Raw genomic sequence first — 17,240 nt, 5'->3', positions numbered from 1 at the left:
ACATCACAGAGATGGAGCATTTTATCTCCAGCATAATGCCAGCATACCTGTACGTGTACAAATAAGAGAAAAGCAACCTCCTTCTCAAAGGTGAAGGCAAATGTCTTGTTTGACTTTCTGCCACAATCTGCTTAGTTGCCACGTAACGCTGTGCCAGAAAGATACCAGAGGGAGCAGGTCTGCAGATGCACAGGGAATGCTTTAGAAGGGACTTAATAGACCATTGCCACATCAATTTTCTATGAATAACCAAGAGGCACTTTACAAAACAAAACTCAGCTTTATTAAGCAAGTATTTATTGTGCAATTACAGACTTGGAAGCAGGGAACTTAAACCTTTCTGTGATTATTATCAGACATATGGAGATTGCTAGCAGGTCATAGCTCTCCTTTTGTAGCTGAAGTGAGAACTGTGCAGCCCAGGCAGCTGGTGGATGCCGAGCTTCTGAGTGCCAAAGCCTGGGGCTATCCAAAATCCAAGATGTGGGTAGGGTGAAGATTGTAAAAATGACCTGCCACTGAGTAAAGCTCTGCATGGCTTCAGTTGATAGGATTTACATTGTGCGGTGCACTTATTACGCGTCGGACAACTAAACGGTACACCAAAAACAAAAGCTTATAGCACTGAGCGATGTCGTATGGATAATGTACACTGAATATGCTAGCAGTAGCCTCAGACTTTCCCTTGCCTTCTCCCAGCTTTAATGATCCATAAACACCCCGAGGTCACTGCACTGATGGATTCCTGGGACTAATGTGCTGCTCGTCACCACTCGGTCGCTGCTCTCTGAGATGCTGCTTCCTGGCGGGACACAGCCTCCTTTCTTGCTTGCACTGTTGATGTCTGGCTTTGTAGTGCAGAAAAGAGTAAAACAGCCCTTCTGTTTCTGCAAGAGGGAGGATTTCAGCTGAGGATTGAACTTTGTTTCACTAGGCTGCTACCTTCAAAATGTGCTCTGTTAATAAGCAGTAGCATGGGGGTTAGGAACAGCTTAGATCCCTTTGTCTGCCTTAGTTATAAAGGGGAATTAGATGACTGATCTTTGGAATGGACCTTTCTGGAGCCTGTAGTAGATCTTACTTGCATTTGTCTCTTCTATTAATCCTTTGTATATTACAGTCCTGTTCATACAATCTCATCAGAAGAGAGTGTTATAAAAGATGACAGGAGGTAGTTCACTTTATGTAGCTTTGCACAGCACTCTGCTAGCATATGCTCCACTTTGAGGAACATTCCTTATTGCAGGATCTAACAGCAGTACTTCTTACTGTTCATATACAGTGTGGTACCAATCATAACAATTTAGCTAGGCCAGAATTAAGCTAAGTTATGGTCAAACAGGACAAAATGTTCATGGTTTTACCATGCTCAGCTACAAAAGAACATCTCCATGCTCTGCTCTCTGATAACAAAGCAACATAAACTGACCTGCCTGGACCAAACTGGGAAAGGGAATGGCCCCTCAGGCTGCAGGGATGCCCTGCCTATGCCCAGCCATGGACCAGCAGCCTGTTGTCAGCCCTTTGCTCATGGTCACAACTGAGACCCAGCTGAAAAGCCTTTATCGATGAAGCTGTTTGCTTCCAGTGTGATTCCCACTGAGTAGCTTTGTGTAACTGTAGTGTTTGATGTGACAGGTCTATGCCTGGTTTCCTTTCACATGTTCCTTGGGCAACCCTGTTGTGATATAAAAGTTGGATTCAGAGTCACTGGACTGGCCTTAATGGAAGCTGAAAGATGTTTTCTTCCTTGAAAGATGGTTTAGTTAAGGCTTTTCTGTTGCAAACCCCCTTCGAGTTGATGTATTTAATGTACACTCACTCGGCTGTTTGTGCCTTTCCCTTTTCCATGCCATAATGGGATTAATGAGAGCAGAAGGTGATTGGATGCTGTGCACTTACCGCTGGTGATGTGGGGAGCCCGGTGCCTGCCTCCTCATCACATGATCAGACAAACTCCAGTTTGCCCAGTGCCACAGTGAGAAGAGTGTTTACTGGTTTTCATTGGAACGAGGACTTCTGATTTGAAATGACTGGTTGGGAATGGAAGAGTTGGAAGAGAAGGAAGGAAAAAAGAGAAACAGCAATATTTAAGATCATTCTGCAGGTGAACGGAAATTGTGGTTTTAATGTAAAGGACATCAGCTGCTGGAAGCCAAGCTTACTCGGCACCAGCTGAGTAATTGGCATCAGCAGCTCTAAGCACAGGCAATCCTGGTTTCTGGAAAGCAAATGTGCTCCAGCCAGTGGAGTGTGGCAGCAGAGCCCTGGTGCCTCAGCTCATTGCAGGCTCTGGCAGTTCCTACAAGCACATAAACACTTGGCTGGGTACTGCTACGCAGCCATCAAAGCGTGTGCTTCTGTCCCTGTTCCCCCCTCCCTTCTATCTCCACCTGGCCTGGCAACTTACATGCCAGGCAACTGCTTCCAGAGACGGTTATTCCCATGTACTTTGTTGGAAGTTATGGCCAATGCCTTGATACCTACTGGGATTTTGCAGGCTTTTTGAGCAGCACTGTCTCGGAGCAGAAAGATGTCTTTGTTTTCTCGTGCCCCATGCAGGCAGGACCGCAGCCACAGGAAGTTCTGCTTGGTGGGCTGTGGTTATCGGGCAGGACCAGGCTGCTGCCGGTGGGTCCGGTCTCCGAGGGGCTTTGCGGCTTCTCCTCTCTCATTCTTGTGTCTTGCTCCAGCTGAGCGGGAGGGTTTGGACAGCCCTGAGTGGGGACCGGAGGCACTGACGTGTCCTTGTCTTCGTCTGGTGTCGCTGGCCGGGTGGCTGCCATGGGTGTGCTGGGTCTGGATGCCTCTGAGGCTTGCGAGTCGGGGAGGGGGCTTTCGGCCGCTGCGTGAACGTTCATGTGGAGCTTCCTCATGTGGTGCACAACGGCGGCGGCGTTGAAGGCTTGCTGGGGGAGAAGACAGAACCCCACGGTGAGCACCTGGTGAGAGGGGTGGCCATGAGGGGTGGCCATGAGGGGTAAGGGTGGCAGCTCTGTAGTGTGGGGCTGCTATGAGGGGCGGCTGTGTCTGGGGATCTTTAGGAGCAGCCATGAGGGGCGATCAGTTTGCCCGTAGTGACGTGGTTTAGTGGTGGGCTTGACAGATGGGTAATGGTTGGGCTCAATGATCTTAAAGGTCTTTTCCAACCTGTTGATTCTATGATTCGATGCCAGGCTGGGTGGGTGCTGCAGGACAAAGGGAATGTCCCCCTGAGATGACTGCACAGTGCGTGTAAAGTGGGAAGTGCTCATTCCTGGCATAAACACTGTGGTTTCCATTGAGTGCAAACTGCTCATGTTTCTGGAGGTGACAGCCACTTCTACATGAGGAAATCATGGAGAAAAATACAGATTTCATGTGGAAATCATGTAGGAAATTGGCAGTGTTCAAGGCCAGGTTGGGGCTTGGAGCAACCTGCTCGAGTGGAAGGTGTCCCTGCCCATGGCAGGGGGCTGGAACTGGAACTGGATGAGCTTAAGGTCCTTTCCAATCCAAATCATTCTATGAAATCAGGGGTAAATTAACCACACTATGAAACAGAGGCTGGCACTGAATTCTGAATGCACTTAAAATGCTGTCACACATGTGGTTCCTTTGGCATTCCTTTCTCCACCTAAATTCTTGCTAAAAATCTTGATATAAATGAAGCACCGAGTTATCTTCAAGGCTGAAAGGAGGAAAAGCTGAATTAAGCTCCCCAAAAGATCTGCTGATGGAGCACCCACTTCACTCTCACTATAAAAGGCAAATAACCCTTTCCCCCTTCCCCGCAAGGCCACTGTAGTGCAGTGTTTGTGGTGAACCTACCAGTGTGCGGTGCAGGAGGGAATCTCAGTCCCAACAGCCTATAAACTGACTGCATCCAGTTTTCAGGCAGCCCTTGCAGGATCTCAGCTTTTGGGTGCTTCCCCACACAGCTGAAGCCCGGTGTGTTGCTAGATGGCAGCAACTGGCATTTGTTAGGGGAATGGCTCTAGGCTTCCACCAGTGAATGACTTACCCTCCATTTGCTCTTTGCAAAGTTTTTCTGGATCTGAGCACTGACAGATGGGTATATGTCACGGTGGAGGGCTGTATTTCCATTAATCCTGCAGATGGGGAGAGAAGAAAATGGGCTCGTAGGCAGATGGCATTTGTAAGGCATTCCACATTCTGGAGGCAACTAACTGCTTTGTACGTTCAATCAGCAATAATTAAACCCCAAGGAAAAACAGCAACAAAATGTAACGCAAACACACACTTCAAAGCCTGGGAAAGCTCAGGGTGGGATTTCTTCGTTGCCTCTGTTTATGGAGGCAAATATGCACAAATTGCATCTTTAATTATTCATCGCTTTCTTTCTAAGCACACAAGAAAGAAACACCCAGGGCCATGCGGAGGCAGGCGGTGACGTTAATAACGGGGGCTGAGGAGACACCCCTGTTCCCAGCTATCACTGAGCACGTGGAGCCAGAGGCGGAGGCTGGTAAATCCCCATCCACCAGCTACTGCCGGGGCCCTGGTGCTCTCACCATGGGTGCCGCAGGGCTTCCTCACAGGTAAACCTCGTGCTGGGGTTCTTCTCCAGTAAATGTCTGATGAAATCCTTGGCTGGGTGGGAGGGGAGGAGAAAGAAGCACAGAGAAAAGGGTTATTTTCTGCTTGTTCCAAGATATGAGCCTAACAGGGCATGGCAAAGGCTAGTGGGTAAACATCACAAAGGTCAGCCTCAAGAAGGCATTGTACTGCTTCATTATGCCGTTAAAGGGAGACATTTGTGCTGAAAGGCTCCAGATGAATAAATGTTAACTGGGGATGTACCAAACTTCACATTTAACTGCATTAAGCTGAGTTGAATTATTCACCTAAACAGTAACTCGAAAAACCGTAAGAAAGTGCAAACTGAGCAGGTTTAGAAGTTGCCTTACAGAGCCCGTACATCCCTCCCTTATTTTTATTCCCTTGTTTTGCAGGGAGGATTGCAGTGGTTGTTATTAAGTCCTAACAAACCTCCTGCTACTTTTGTTGTATATATCAGAGACCGATGTTCAAAACACGCTGCTAAGATGCTGGTTTCAGTAAACTCCATGCAGGTGAGCTACACGCGCAGGTTCGCTGGTGGAAGGGTGCAGCGGTGGCTGACGTGGCTCATTGTGTTGCTGCAAGGAAGCGTGACTTGATGGGGTGAAAAGGGGAAAAGAAGAGGAACCCCAAGCAAACAGAAAACCAAGGTGAAAACCTGGAGTTCCCTTATTTCCAAGGGAAACCTAAGCCCACTCTGAGCTCACCAGTCATTGGGGAAAATCAGGGCTACGTTAACAGAGGCTTCAGCCTCTGCATTGCAGGAAGGATACAAAGCACCCCAAACTCTGCCAGTGCAGCCTGGCTTTGCTGTCATCACTCCTCTGCTGTGGTGGTGGGAGCCTCTGCCATCACTTCCCACATCTGGGGGTTTGTTGCTGTGTGAATGAATCAGTTCAAGACTTCATCCTTTCCTATCCCTACTGGGGAGGTCAATGATCCAGGGCTCTGGATTGCAGCTTTACCTGATGCGGAGATATCATCCCAAAACGGGGACTCAAACTCATAGTAGCCTTCCTTAATCTTTTCAAACAGTTTGGATTCAGTCTCTTCATAGAAAGGAGGATATCCACACAGCCTAGAACAGAGCAGAAAGCCAGTGGTCCTTCAGTGCTGGCGTCCACAGCAGCCCGGCAGACAACACAAATGAGTAACAGAGGAGGCTGCTCTGTCCATCCGTCTGTCCCTCACATCTAAATGCTTTGGTAAAGCTGCAGAAAAGAGTTAAAAACTTAACTGCAGCAGCAAAAGGACAAGGCCACAGCTGGTACATAGCTGCATGGTGTGGGAGGAAATGAAACAAAAAGTACCAGGGAAGATTGAATGATATTTGTAGGCAACTGGAAAAAAAAAAAACCAAACCAACAAAGCATGAGGCACATAATAGAGAAAATGTGATTCCTTTCATCTCCACTCCAGGACTTGATTCCCCACATCCCTTTAATTTCTATGCTCTAGTGAATCTGTGCAAAGGAAGAATACAGCGCTGCTGAATTCCTGCAGCAAAATGGGAGGTCCAGTATCGCCTCCGCTGGCACTGCTGCTCTGCAGAGGTGTACGAAGCCATGGAGGAGTGGGGAAATAAGTGGGATGCTGTTTGCTCTTACTCACAGGATATAGGTAATGACTCCGATGGACCAGCAGTCTACGGCTTTGCTGTATGGCTTCTGGGCAAGGACTTCAGGGGCTGCAGAACAGCAAAACTAAATGACAATTCTAAGCAATAATAAATTGTCCAATACAGGGAAAATCAGCAGTTTCTTGTACATTTGGCCTCTGAGGTGCCAGAGAATGGGCCAGTAACAGCCCCATTCCCCAGTTGGATTTTGTCATTGCATAGAAGTACCACAGACAATTTCTGCCTGCATCCTGAGGTTTTAACCAGTAAGCTGCGGACCCAATCTGGTGGACATTACACAAAATCCCATTGTGTTAAAATGATTTTTGTATTCTTTCACTAAATACGTGATTCATGCTGAAATCTATTGCTCTGAAAATTATCCTTTTCTTTGCACTTTTGAACAATTTGAGCTTTTTTCAGTCTCTACACTCATCTGTAACCCAGTCTTTATGTGGTCCACACACTGCATCTGTGACTAACACGCTGTTGTTAATAATGACAAGGTTTTTTCCTTTCTGCTAGGCAATGCACTGCACATGCACAACCCTTTTTTTCCAGGCAGTCCACCAGCACAAGCCCATTCCTGATCCCTGGCTTACCAACGTATCCCGGAGTCCCACAGGCAGTGGACATGATGCCGTTCTGTTCCATTTTAGACAGGCCAAAGTCCGTGATCATGATTTTGGAGTTCTCTTCAGGAGTAAGGTAAAGAAGGTTTTCAGGCTGTGAACACACAGTGGTTAGAGGTCGAGATGTGTGGTAGAAAATGGGGAAGCCAGGGACAGAGGTTGTGAAGCTCCAGTCACATCAGCTCCCTGGGGTGCTGCTGTCGCTGAGGGACAGGTCTCACCTTCAAGTCCCGGTGCACTATCCCGTTTTCATGGAGGTACTTCACGGCAGTCAGGACCTGGTGGATCACCACACTTGCATCTTTCTCGGTGTAAACTCCTCGTTCCAAAATGCGGTCAAACAGCTCTCCCCCAGATACCCTGTGGGAATGGGAAGTCAGAAAGAAAAAGACTGAAAAGGTAATGAAACAGAGCAAATCATGCTGTTGTGTTGGGCAAGCCAACTTTCTGGTCCTTTTACAACTCTACCTACAGCAGAACCAGTCCTTGAGCAGCAGTTTTTTGTGAGGCTCCTCTTGGATGCAATTTCAGGGTACCAGTAAGCGTTAGTGGGAAGCCCAGGGAGCTTGGGTAATTTACAAGGCAAATCCCAGCAGGTCTGAGCTGCAGGCATCCAGCAGAGTCTCCAGGCTCTGCTACACAAGCAGAGATGTGGGTTTTTTTGTGTGATTGCTTCCTTTAGCTAAATTTGCAAGTTAGCAGTAGCAGCCTGGTGCTTGGAGCTGGTGCCCACAGCGAGCTGCTTTCTCTGCAGCTGACATGTTGCCCATTTTCATTTCTAGAAACCCTGCGTGGCACAGCTTTAATTAGAAATGCTTCTGTCTCTGCCCTGCTAAACTGTGCTGAATTAATTTGCATAAATAGATCCTAATCTTGGTTTAGAAACTTGCTGCTAAAACCAACATGGGCTGAGGTCCTGGTTAGTTCAACCCATGCGGCTCTCGCCTCCTTAGTGAGGGGTGTTTGGGCATGCAGCTTTTACATGGGAGGGACTCTGGTGTGTAGGTGGTGAAATAGGGTACATCATCCTCGTCCTGCCACTCTTCTTCCTCTGTGGCCCTCAAAGAAATGGCTCTGCTGATACTTACAGCTGCATGACCAGGTAGAAGTGGGTTGTGCTCTCATAAATATCTTCTAAAGTCACGATGTTTTCATGCTTTATTCTGCAAAGATAGATCACAGAATCACAGAACAGTTTGGGTTGGAAGGGACCTTAAAGCTCCTCCAGCTCCAACCCCTGCCACGAGCAGGGACCCCTTCCACTGGAGCAGCTTGCTCCAAGCCCCTGTGTCCAACCTCGCCTTGAGCACTGCCAGGGATGGGGCAGCCACAGCTTCTCTGGGCACCCTGTGCCAGCGCCTCAGCACCCTCACAGGGAAGAGCTTCTGCCTAAGAGCTCATCTCAGTCTCCCCTCGGGCAGGTTCAAGCCATTCCTCCTTGTCCTGTCCCTACAAGGACGTATGGCTCTGTTGGGGTTACAAACCCAGCCAAGGAATGAGGGCAGAAACTTTGCTAATCTGCTAATTCACAGTAACATTTATACACCCTTTAAAAAGAAATATATATTATTACTGTAGAGCCACACACCTTAGGAAAGGATATTTGTCCCACTTCACGTTACAATGTCTATATACTCACTTTTTCAGCACTGCTATTTCATTCTCCAAGCTGCTATCCCTTGTGAGAGGAGACTTCTTGATGCATTTCAGAGCAAAGAGCTTGCCAGTGCTTCTTTTCTTCACTAGGAAAACTTCTGAAAAGGCACCTCTGCAGAGAGGAAAAGAAGTTGGATTTCAGCAGTGGCTGCTGCTGTGAACTGGGAGAATACTCACAGAGAGAAAGAGGAAACAGCAAGAAAAACCGATATGGCAGTAATTTAAGTGGATGCTGACCGTAGACCTAGAACTACATTCAGGCCAGGTTGGATGAGGCTTGGAGCAAGCTGCTCTAGGGGAAGGTGTCCCTGCCCATGGCAGGGAGTTGGAATTGGATGAGCTTTGAGGTCCCTTCCAACACAAACCAGTCTGGGATTCTATGATCTCCAGCAGCCCTGAACTTAAGATATTCAATGCAAGGTTATGCAATATTTAGACATCCCCTTTCCTCCCAATTTTCTCTGTTCATAGAGAAAAACTTAATTTTACATTGTCAATCACAAAGCTGTACTGAAGTACCGGACAAAAGGATCCGTGCAATGAACTGAAATAACATTCTTCAGGTCCATCTGTGGAGACGGTCAAGTGAGTGTGCAAGGCTGTGCATGAATTCAGCTGTGCTGGGTTTGGAGCACACCTCTGGGGAAGCAGATGGCAAACAGGGTTTGAGCCCACACCTTGGGTGCGTGCAGGAGGAGGCATCGTCCATGGTCTCTTATTTACTGCCTTTCGGGGCACTGCTGGTATTTTCCCCGGCCAAGTGAGGGGCTGTATCAGTAACCACATCACTAATGAGTGTCTGCAGCTTGGACGCTTGTTGGGGTAAACATCCCCCATGGAAAGATCCCAACAGCCTCCACTCTAACTGAAGTTCCTGCTTTAATACAAAACATATTTCTTCCAAGCCCCCATGGTCTTAAAGCAGTCCTTCCCTTGCCCTGGTCAGCATTGTCTCAAGGGCTGAGGTAGCTGAATTGCATGAGAGAGCCCAGTTAGGTTGCAATTTGGGTATATCAACCAATGTTCTGTATATCTAAAGTGCAAAATAACCAGGCAACATCAGTTAATATTTTCATTCAGCATTCTTTTTTCTGCTAATACCTGTGTAGTGACAATGTGACAATGAGTGTCTTGTATGTTCCTGATAAAGGTTCTGTCCAGTGCAGCAATGAGCAGGTATTTATAACATGCCTAAAGCTCATAATCCTGTTAAAGGTTTGTCTTAGGCAGCTGAACACGTGTCAGGACAGTGACAGTGCACACTTTGCCAGGTCGGTCCTCAGTAATCCTCATCAAATGGGCAACAGATTAATTGATGGCAGTTAAATGGAACTTGCCACTGAGTCTGCAAAGTCAGGCAGGAGCTGGAGAGCAGAGTGAGGAAGATGAGTGCACTGGAACCACCTTCTTGGTTGGGATGCTCTTGCAGCAAACCCAGCAAACAAGGGCTGTATCTCCTGTAATCTACTAAGCAAAGAATCCAGTGTGCTGTGCAGACAGACTGGAACATGGAGCTGTTCCTGTCTGGCACATGGTGCTTTGCTCATGTGTCTTTGTTAGCGAGTGGCAGCCGGTGATGCTGCTGGTGATGGGGAGTAGGAGCCTAATGCAGCTCCTCACTTGGCTCTGCTTTCCTCCTCCTCCTCCTCCAGTGGGGCCATAGGTGCTGCAGAAACAATGTGCAAGACCATCGGGGTTGTGAGGAATTGGCAGTGGCAGGACTGGTTCCTAGCAAGGAAAAAACCAACCCAAAACCCAAACCAACACCCCAAAGTTCATAGATTTTCTGATGAATTTAAACCTTTGCTTCACTCAGTCAGTGGTATGTAATAGTATTCTCTCTTCTGACCCAAAAAGCAGGTGGTGTTGAGACCTTTTCCTTGTTTCTCCTTTTAAACTCTGAAGGCTGTTTTATGGAAATGCCTTTCAAGTTCCTCGGAGCTCGCAGGAATAGACAGGGACATTCCCATTAAGGTTGCTAATCCAACAGTGATGGATGCTGGGGGAAGGTGATAGCAAGTTTCCAGGTAGTTTTAGGTCCTGGATCTTCATTTATATTTTTCAGCCAGCTCAAGTGATGCATGTGGGAAAAAATCCCAATTTCTAATACTGAATTTTCCTGTTAATGTAATAGTAGGAAATGAACAACCTACAAATCAGATGCTGGGGCATCTGTTCTATATATCTGTCCCAAACAGTTTATAATAATTATGCCCCTTATTAAAAAATGATGAATCAACAAGTTGGCTGGGAGAGAACAAAGCTTTTTTCCAACCTCATTCCTTTGGGGAAAGCTGCTGGATAATTTAACTCATTTCTGAGGCTGACCAGGGATGTAATGATTTAAAATGGCGCCGAGCTCTGGAGTAGCTGTTTTTTGGGAGTTTTGCTGTGGGTTCTCAAGTCACAGAAAATGTGGCCGTGACAGAACTCACTGGTGGAGGTAATTCAATTCCACCTCCGCCACCTTGGGAATGTTTTCGTGTCTCATTCACATGAATAGGCAAATTAAGCTGTTAACTCACACAGAAGTATCGTACAACTCGAACATCCTCGTTCTTGTTTCATCCCCCAACTGAGTCAGGGTTTGAGCTAAATAGATGATGTATTATTAGGATACCTCTCTCAGAGCCATCCCTTGACCTTGCTTGGCCTTGCAGCCGCAGCGGACCAGTGCACTCAGCAGGAAAAGAGCAAAACTGAACTAAGCTGCCACTCAGGCTTAGAGGGCCAGGAGGAAAGGGCAGAGCTGGCTTGGAGCTGTGCTGCAGGGCTGGGTGGGAAGGAGCCGCTTTGGTGCTGCTTGGCAAGTGTGAGCCATGAATCAGAGCAGCAGCAGAGCTGTGCAGCAGCGACGGGCACCAGCCCCTCACCTCCAGACTGGGGCTTGGCTCAGAGGGAGTCGGGTTCTTGTGACATTGGCCCAGGAGGGAGTCGCTGCCTGGAGCTGGGCAGGCAGTATCTAGCGGTGGCCCTGTCTGCAGAGCAGCTCTGGTACTTACGATCCCAGGGCCTCCATGAAAATGAATGTTTTTCGGATGTTGCTCGTCTGTTTCTTCCAGGAGCTGCTGTCATCCTCTTCCTTGCGACCCATCTCCTCCAGAGTGGAAGCAGGGGACGCTGTGAGGAAGAGGAGAAGGAGAGGTGACTGGGGTGGAGGGTGCTCGCATGAAGAAGCTAGCTGGATTCGGGATGCTGTGAATGGTGCTGGCTTGGTAAGGGCAGTCAGACTTTTCAAGCATGAGAAATTCTGTGCTGGTTTTGCTACTCACAAGTGCTTGTGCTGGCCATGTCCCTGCTGTTATGTCCTGCTCCAGCCATCAGTGCAGCCTAATACCAGCTCAGCTGGGTAGGAACTGGTGACCATATGGTAATACTCTCTTGTCAGTACACTCATTTAGCACGTGTTGGCAATTACAAATGTTTATGTTATGCTTCATATTTAGTGGTTAAAAAAGCCCTGCTGAATGGTTGCTAATTTTAACTAAAGCATCTATGACTTAATGGATTACAAGTTAGGTACAACCAGCAATGGAGATGGATTATAGTTTTAGCTGCCTTATTGCTCAAATAATAAATAGTTTAAAAGAGCTCGTGACTGCAGGGAGGGGAACTGATACAAAACATTCTGTTGCTGTGTCTTGTGCAGTTTGCGCTGCTGTCACCTTTTATTTGTGTTAATTGACAGATTGCTTCTGCTCTGAGTCACAACCTTCCCCCTGCCTTTTGCTTGCAGGGAGCTGATGTGATACCAGGGTGCAGAGAAGGCAGAGAGATGCCCAGCTTTGTGCCCTGTCTGCTCAAGGGACGCTTGACCTTGGTCAGGTCCCAGTTCCCCACTGCTAAGCTCTTTAGAGCGCAGGCTGGGCAGCAGGGCTCTAATACAGAAAGTAACAGTGTCTGCCTGCGGGGAGCTCACCGGAGCAGTGGGGGACTTAGTGAGGGCTTACACAAGGTCTGGGAGGTGTGAAATGTTATGCAAGCATCTAAGAACTCTTAATAAGATCAGGTCTAACATTACAGATCTAGAAGTACACTGGAAGGTGAGAACGAAGCCCCCAGGCTAGACAAAAACGTATGAAAGTAGTGGCTTGTCCATGCTATTGGGGCATAAAAGAAATGCACTGAAAATATCCCCTGCAGGGGGATGCTGGGTGGTGACAGCAGCGCCCTTGGCATGGGGAGCATCCGCTTGGAATGTGGAGCACCACACTTCCTGAGAGCAGCAACGGCTGCACCTAAGCCTGTGAGACGCAGCTGAGCCTTTGAAAGGCAAAGCACAATCTTAGGTGGAAAAATCAGTGTTTCAGGAAAGGCAGAAGTATTAAAGCAGCAAAAAAGCTGGAAGAGCTTGTTTCAAGACAGGCGGTTGAGATACTGCGTTCCTCCTGTACCTAATTCATCTCCTGAATTAGCATGGGCTCAAGGTTTCCAGCTCCTTGACCCACTTTTTTAAAGGTTAATTTAACATTATTGAAACCAAAATTGACTCAGTTGTAAACAGTTGAAGGCTTCAGTCCACAAAGTCACCAAAGGCCAGCGTGCACTTGACCTTTATTTACCTTATAGATTGTGATGCATGCGTAACCCCTAGGAATGCAACTCCTTATACTACCCAGCCATCTCTTCCTGTTTAGAATCAGTGCGGATCAAAAGGTCTTCACAAAAACCTTTCTGCCAACACCTTGAGCCCCCAAATGAAGTTTGCTTTTGCAGCCATTTGCCCATCCCAAATCTCTATAGATCTGTACGGTCACATCAGGAGGATTTTCAGCAGAGGCATTCAGCTGCTGGTGGAAGGTGAGTTTTATCCACTTGAAGCAATTATCAAATGCATGATGCCAGTGTGGTGTTGAGTGATGGATAAGATTCAGATGCCCTCTCCATGTCCCAGCTGACTGTCAAACAAAGAATAGGAAGTATAAAATAAACCAAACCCAAGTAGGTCAGCCTGGCCCCAGGGACAAACAGTATTTTAGTCTCTGTTCCTGTGCAGCCCTTGCACTGAAGCAAAGCCCAATTGTCATGGGGGCAGGCCGGTAGCAGCACAGTGCAGAGGAATCCCTCCTGGGATTAAAAATTCTCATGTTAAATTCCTTGTGAATTGAACAAGTTTCTCTTTAAAAGGGATTTTGCTTCCAAAGGAAGGTAGTACCGTGTTTTCTTCAGTCTCCTGTGAATCATCTGCTCATCTTATAGTTCCTCCTTCTGTCACTCTCTGTGTACGGCATTTGGTTTTGCTGGTATCTGGAGGAAAGGCTGGATGAGCAGCTCTGACTCCCTACACGTGTATTTGATTTCCTGCTTTCTCAGTTTTTCTGTGCCATCATGAGCAAGTCATTTCCTGCCTCCCCTCGCCTTTCTGCGAGGAAGGGGAGTAAAGTGCTGCTATTTTGGGAGCACAATAATGAAATGTTTGGATTGCCTAAAATGTAAAGCTGCATACGTGCTCGGTTGATGAATACTTGCTCACCTTCCTCCTTCCCCATCTTGAATCACATTCTTCTCAATACCTATTCCCTATTCCTCTTTTGATGCATAGGAGAGTGAATGCAAAGGGGCATGGTGCAGGACACAGAGGCCTCTCAGTCTGGCTGTGACTGTAGGATTATGAGACCTGGTTGAACCACTTGTTGCACTTTGCAGCAGTTTATGAGACTGCAGTGTCTGTTTGTTGTCTGGGGTTTGTTATTTATTCAGGCTCTGGCCCAACAATGTCCTGACCTTTCTCAGCACTAGTACACAGTGCATGGGTAAACGGGGTTTAATCTACTTTTATCTACTCGCTTAGTTAAAGAAACTTTACTCTATGGAGTAGAAAACATCATAACAAAAGTTGGGCAAACAGACTTTGTGCCTGGACTGGCAGGTTTTCCTGCCAGGTGATGTATCCATCTGTGTGCTTCCATTACACTCCTGACATCCCTTGTTTGTCAGGTCCACCCTGGCACCCTGTGCATCCCCCCAGCTTGGCGGGCATGACTTCCAGGCACGGCAGTGGGATGCACGGACACAGCTCACCCAATATGCACTTGAAAAACAATGCATTATTCTGAACACCTAGTGCAGAGAAGGGTCCCTGTTTGCTCTTTCACCCATTCACCTTCTGACAGTGCAAGAAGTGTGTTAAGATTGCATAATGAAGTGGAACTACTCATTAATTAGACCTGAGGTAAAGACCTTTGGAGATGAAAGTGAGGTACTTAACATTGCTTTAATCTATTTAGTTTCCCTCTTCCCCATCACAACAGACCAAGCAGTATATGCAGGACTTCGTATATGCTGAAAGTAGAAAACAGTTACAATATTAATGTCTATCCTTTGGGCTCTTCTACAGACTAAGTCAATAAATGTGGCTGCTGCTATACTCGGTCTGCTCCAGCAAATGACACATCATTGCTTAGAATGTAATGAATGTTATTATGACCTTGCTTAAATATTTCCTGAAGGAATTTGTTCCACTTTCATATCTCTCAGTAACAAATCCATCTGCAGACAGACACTCTGCTTCTGAATGGATTATACTGCATTAGCAAAATTATTGTGAGACATGATTAATAGTCTTGTGACAAAGTTCCATGTGGAGGGGGAAGACACATGCTGCTTTCATGATTTTGCCTTTAGAATGGGCAAGAAGTTGACAGAGAATATAAAATCAAAGGGCTTTGCTTTTAAAAATACACCAAAACAAGCAATCTGCATGTGAATGAATGAACTGCCAGGCCAGCCTCTGTGCTCAGGGACAAAAGAAATGGAAAACATGAGCTCGCCATTAAAAACAAGTCCACGTTAAACATCTCGTATTCATCCCACCGCTCCATCGGTCCAAAGGCAGTGCATTGACTTGAACACTTGCAAAAATCACCATTTTCACTGTAACCATTTCAGATTCCTTTAAGTACTTTGGAAGTAAAAGGTGAGAAGACAGCTTTCTATGAAATTGCTAAATATGAGAGGTGTAGGATACGAGACTGACAGCCTGTGCAGAGAAGTCCCCCAGTATTTTCCTGTTACTAGATAAAATCCACTTAAAACCCCCCAGGTTAACCAGAATCCCACCTGCTTCCCTGCACAGCGCAGGCAGGAAAAGCAAATGGCTATTAAGGAAATGCTGTTTTGCTTACCCAAGTCAGCCAAACAAGGGAACTTCTGTCTGCTGCTGCTCCTGCTCGGCTCCCGCGGTCTGGAGGGATTAGAGCTCGCCTGGGTGCTCACGGGCAGCGGGGAGGAGGAGATGCTCCGCTGTGATGGTAACCAGGGAGCTCTTCCAGAGGAGTAAATTGCCAGGAGCAGGAGCTGCCTGTGGGTGTGCGTGCACGTCGCTGTGGATAACGGCAGCGGTACCTGGCAGCGCGGACACGGGAGCACGAGAGCTTCACCGGGGGAGACTGAGCTGCTGCTGGGAGAAGCGGAGCAGAGTGAGCAGCAGCGGCTGCTCCTCACATGTACCCAGCTGGTACTGAAATGTTCCTGGGTGGAATGCAAAAATCATTCGCCTTAACCGGAGAAATGACTTCTTGGTATTAACAAAAATCAGGGAATCCCAGACTGGTTTGGGAAGGGACCTTAAAGCTCCTCCAGTCCCAGCCCCTGCCACGGGCAGGGACCCCTTCCACTGGAGCAGCTTGCTCCAAGCCCCTGTGTCCAACCTGGCCTTGAGCACTGCCAGGGATGGGGCAGCCACAGCTTCTCTGGGCACCCTGTGCCAGCGCCTCAGCACCCTCACAGGGAAGAGCTTCTGCCTAAGAGCTCAGCTCAGTCTCCCCTCGGGCAGGTTCAAGCCATTCCCCCTTGTGCCCCATTTTCTTTTGTTGGAAGTTCTGCGGGGCCACACAAGATGGACCAGGATGGGGTTTCCCACCAGGATGCTCTGGCACCCCAACCCTCTTACCCCCAGCACTGGGAAGATGATGCTCCCCATCATTTTTACATGGCACATTAAACCATGGAGAAAAAGCACTGCCGCAGGGATCAATCTCCATCACCAGAGTTCTGACTGTTTTAAACCATACAGTGGCTCTGTTTTGACTTTCAAAACCTCTGTGTGTGTGTGCCTTCCCAAGCAGCACAGCACATATGAATATAGGAAATAATAATTCTTTGAATTTTCTCTATAGTGGTGAATTTTTCGATGGCAATAACAACTTTACTGACTGCACTCCGCTGATTTACACTGCCATCTAGAATAATGCATGAAAGAAGTACCCATCATTGTGTAGTTTAGTTTTATATCAGGAATAAATCAACTCTGAGGCAATACTAGAAAATCGCATTATTTTTCTTAATACTTTTGTCTTCAGTAGCTTCATTCCCTGGCGATGGCTGTTTGGTTTTCTTCATTTGTTTGCTTCTGGGCTCTAGCCCTGTAACTCTTTTGTGTTAGGATCCTGGTCAGAATTTCTGGATGTGGATTTGAATGTGAAGGTTTTCTTTAGTGCCAGGTTTTGGTGGAATCTGCATTGATCTGGTAGCTTGAAACGTTTGTGCCTGTGGTGCTTGGTGCCCTCCTGTGCCCAGCTGTGGGCTGCTCTGCTGCTGTGCCTGAGAAAGGTGCTGGCCACTTGTGCCTCTTGTTTTCATTCCCGTCTATTGATTCCACTTTTAAAACATAAAAACAATTGAATGCTTTCAGTATTGGTGTCTCTGTGGTGCTCAGTTCTCAGCTTATTTCCTATTTTATACAATTTGGTGTCTGATCCCAGGGTTTTGTTTGCCTTACATGGAGGAGAGGAGCGCTCATGGCCCAAGCACCAAGTTACCCACAGGGTGCT

At 47.3% G+C, this 17,240-nt stretch overlaps 1 protein-coding gene across 1 annotated transcript; it reads right to left on the bottom strand.

The window, feature by feature from the left end:
• Window positions 1-260: 260 nt before the first annotated feature.
• Window positions 261-15,642, bottom strand: CAMK1G (calcium/calmodulin dependent protein kinase IG). Its single transcript, XM_065698563.1, has 13 exons — window positions 15,594-15,642; window positions 11,472-11,589; window positions 8,453-8,581; window positions 7,902-7,976; window positions 7,035-7,173; window positions 6,784-6,907; window positions 6,175-6,250; window positions 5,529-5,641; window positions 4,515-4,593; window positions 4,004-4,091; window positions 2,488-2,909; window positions 1,903-2,033; window positions 261-887 (listed from the first exon to the last, which is right to left on the bottom strand). The coding sequence occupies exons 2-12, from the start codon at window positions 11,561-11,563 to the stop codon at window positions 1,940-1,942; spliced, it is 1,431 nt and encodes a 476-aa protein (XP_065554635.1). The 5' UTR covers window positions 11,564-11,589; window positions 15,594-15,642; the 3' UTR covers window positions 261-887; window positions 1,903-1,939.
• Window positions 15,643-17,240: the final 1,598 nt, after the last annotated feature.

Source organism: Lathamus discolor, chromosome 19, assembly GCF_037157495.1.
Source record: "Lathamus discolor isolate bLatDis1 chromosome 19, bLatDis1.hap1, whole genome shotgun sequence".
In the NCBI taxonomy this organism is placed as follows: Eukaryota; Metazoa; Chordata; class Aves; order Psittaciformes; family Psittacidae; genus Lathamus; species Lathamus discolor.
Note: the sequence above shows the minus strand (reverse complement) of the source record. Positions and strands in the feature narration are given on the sequence as shown.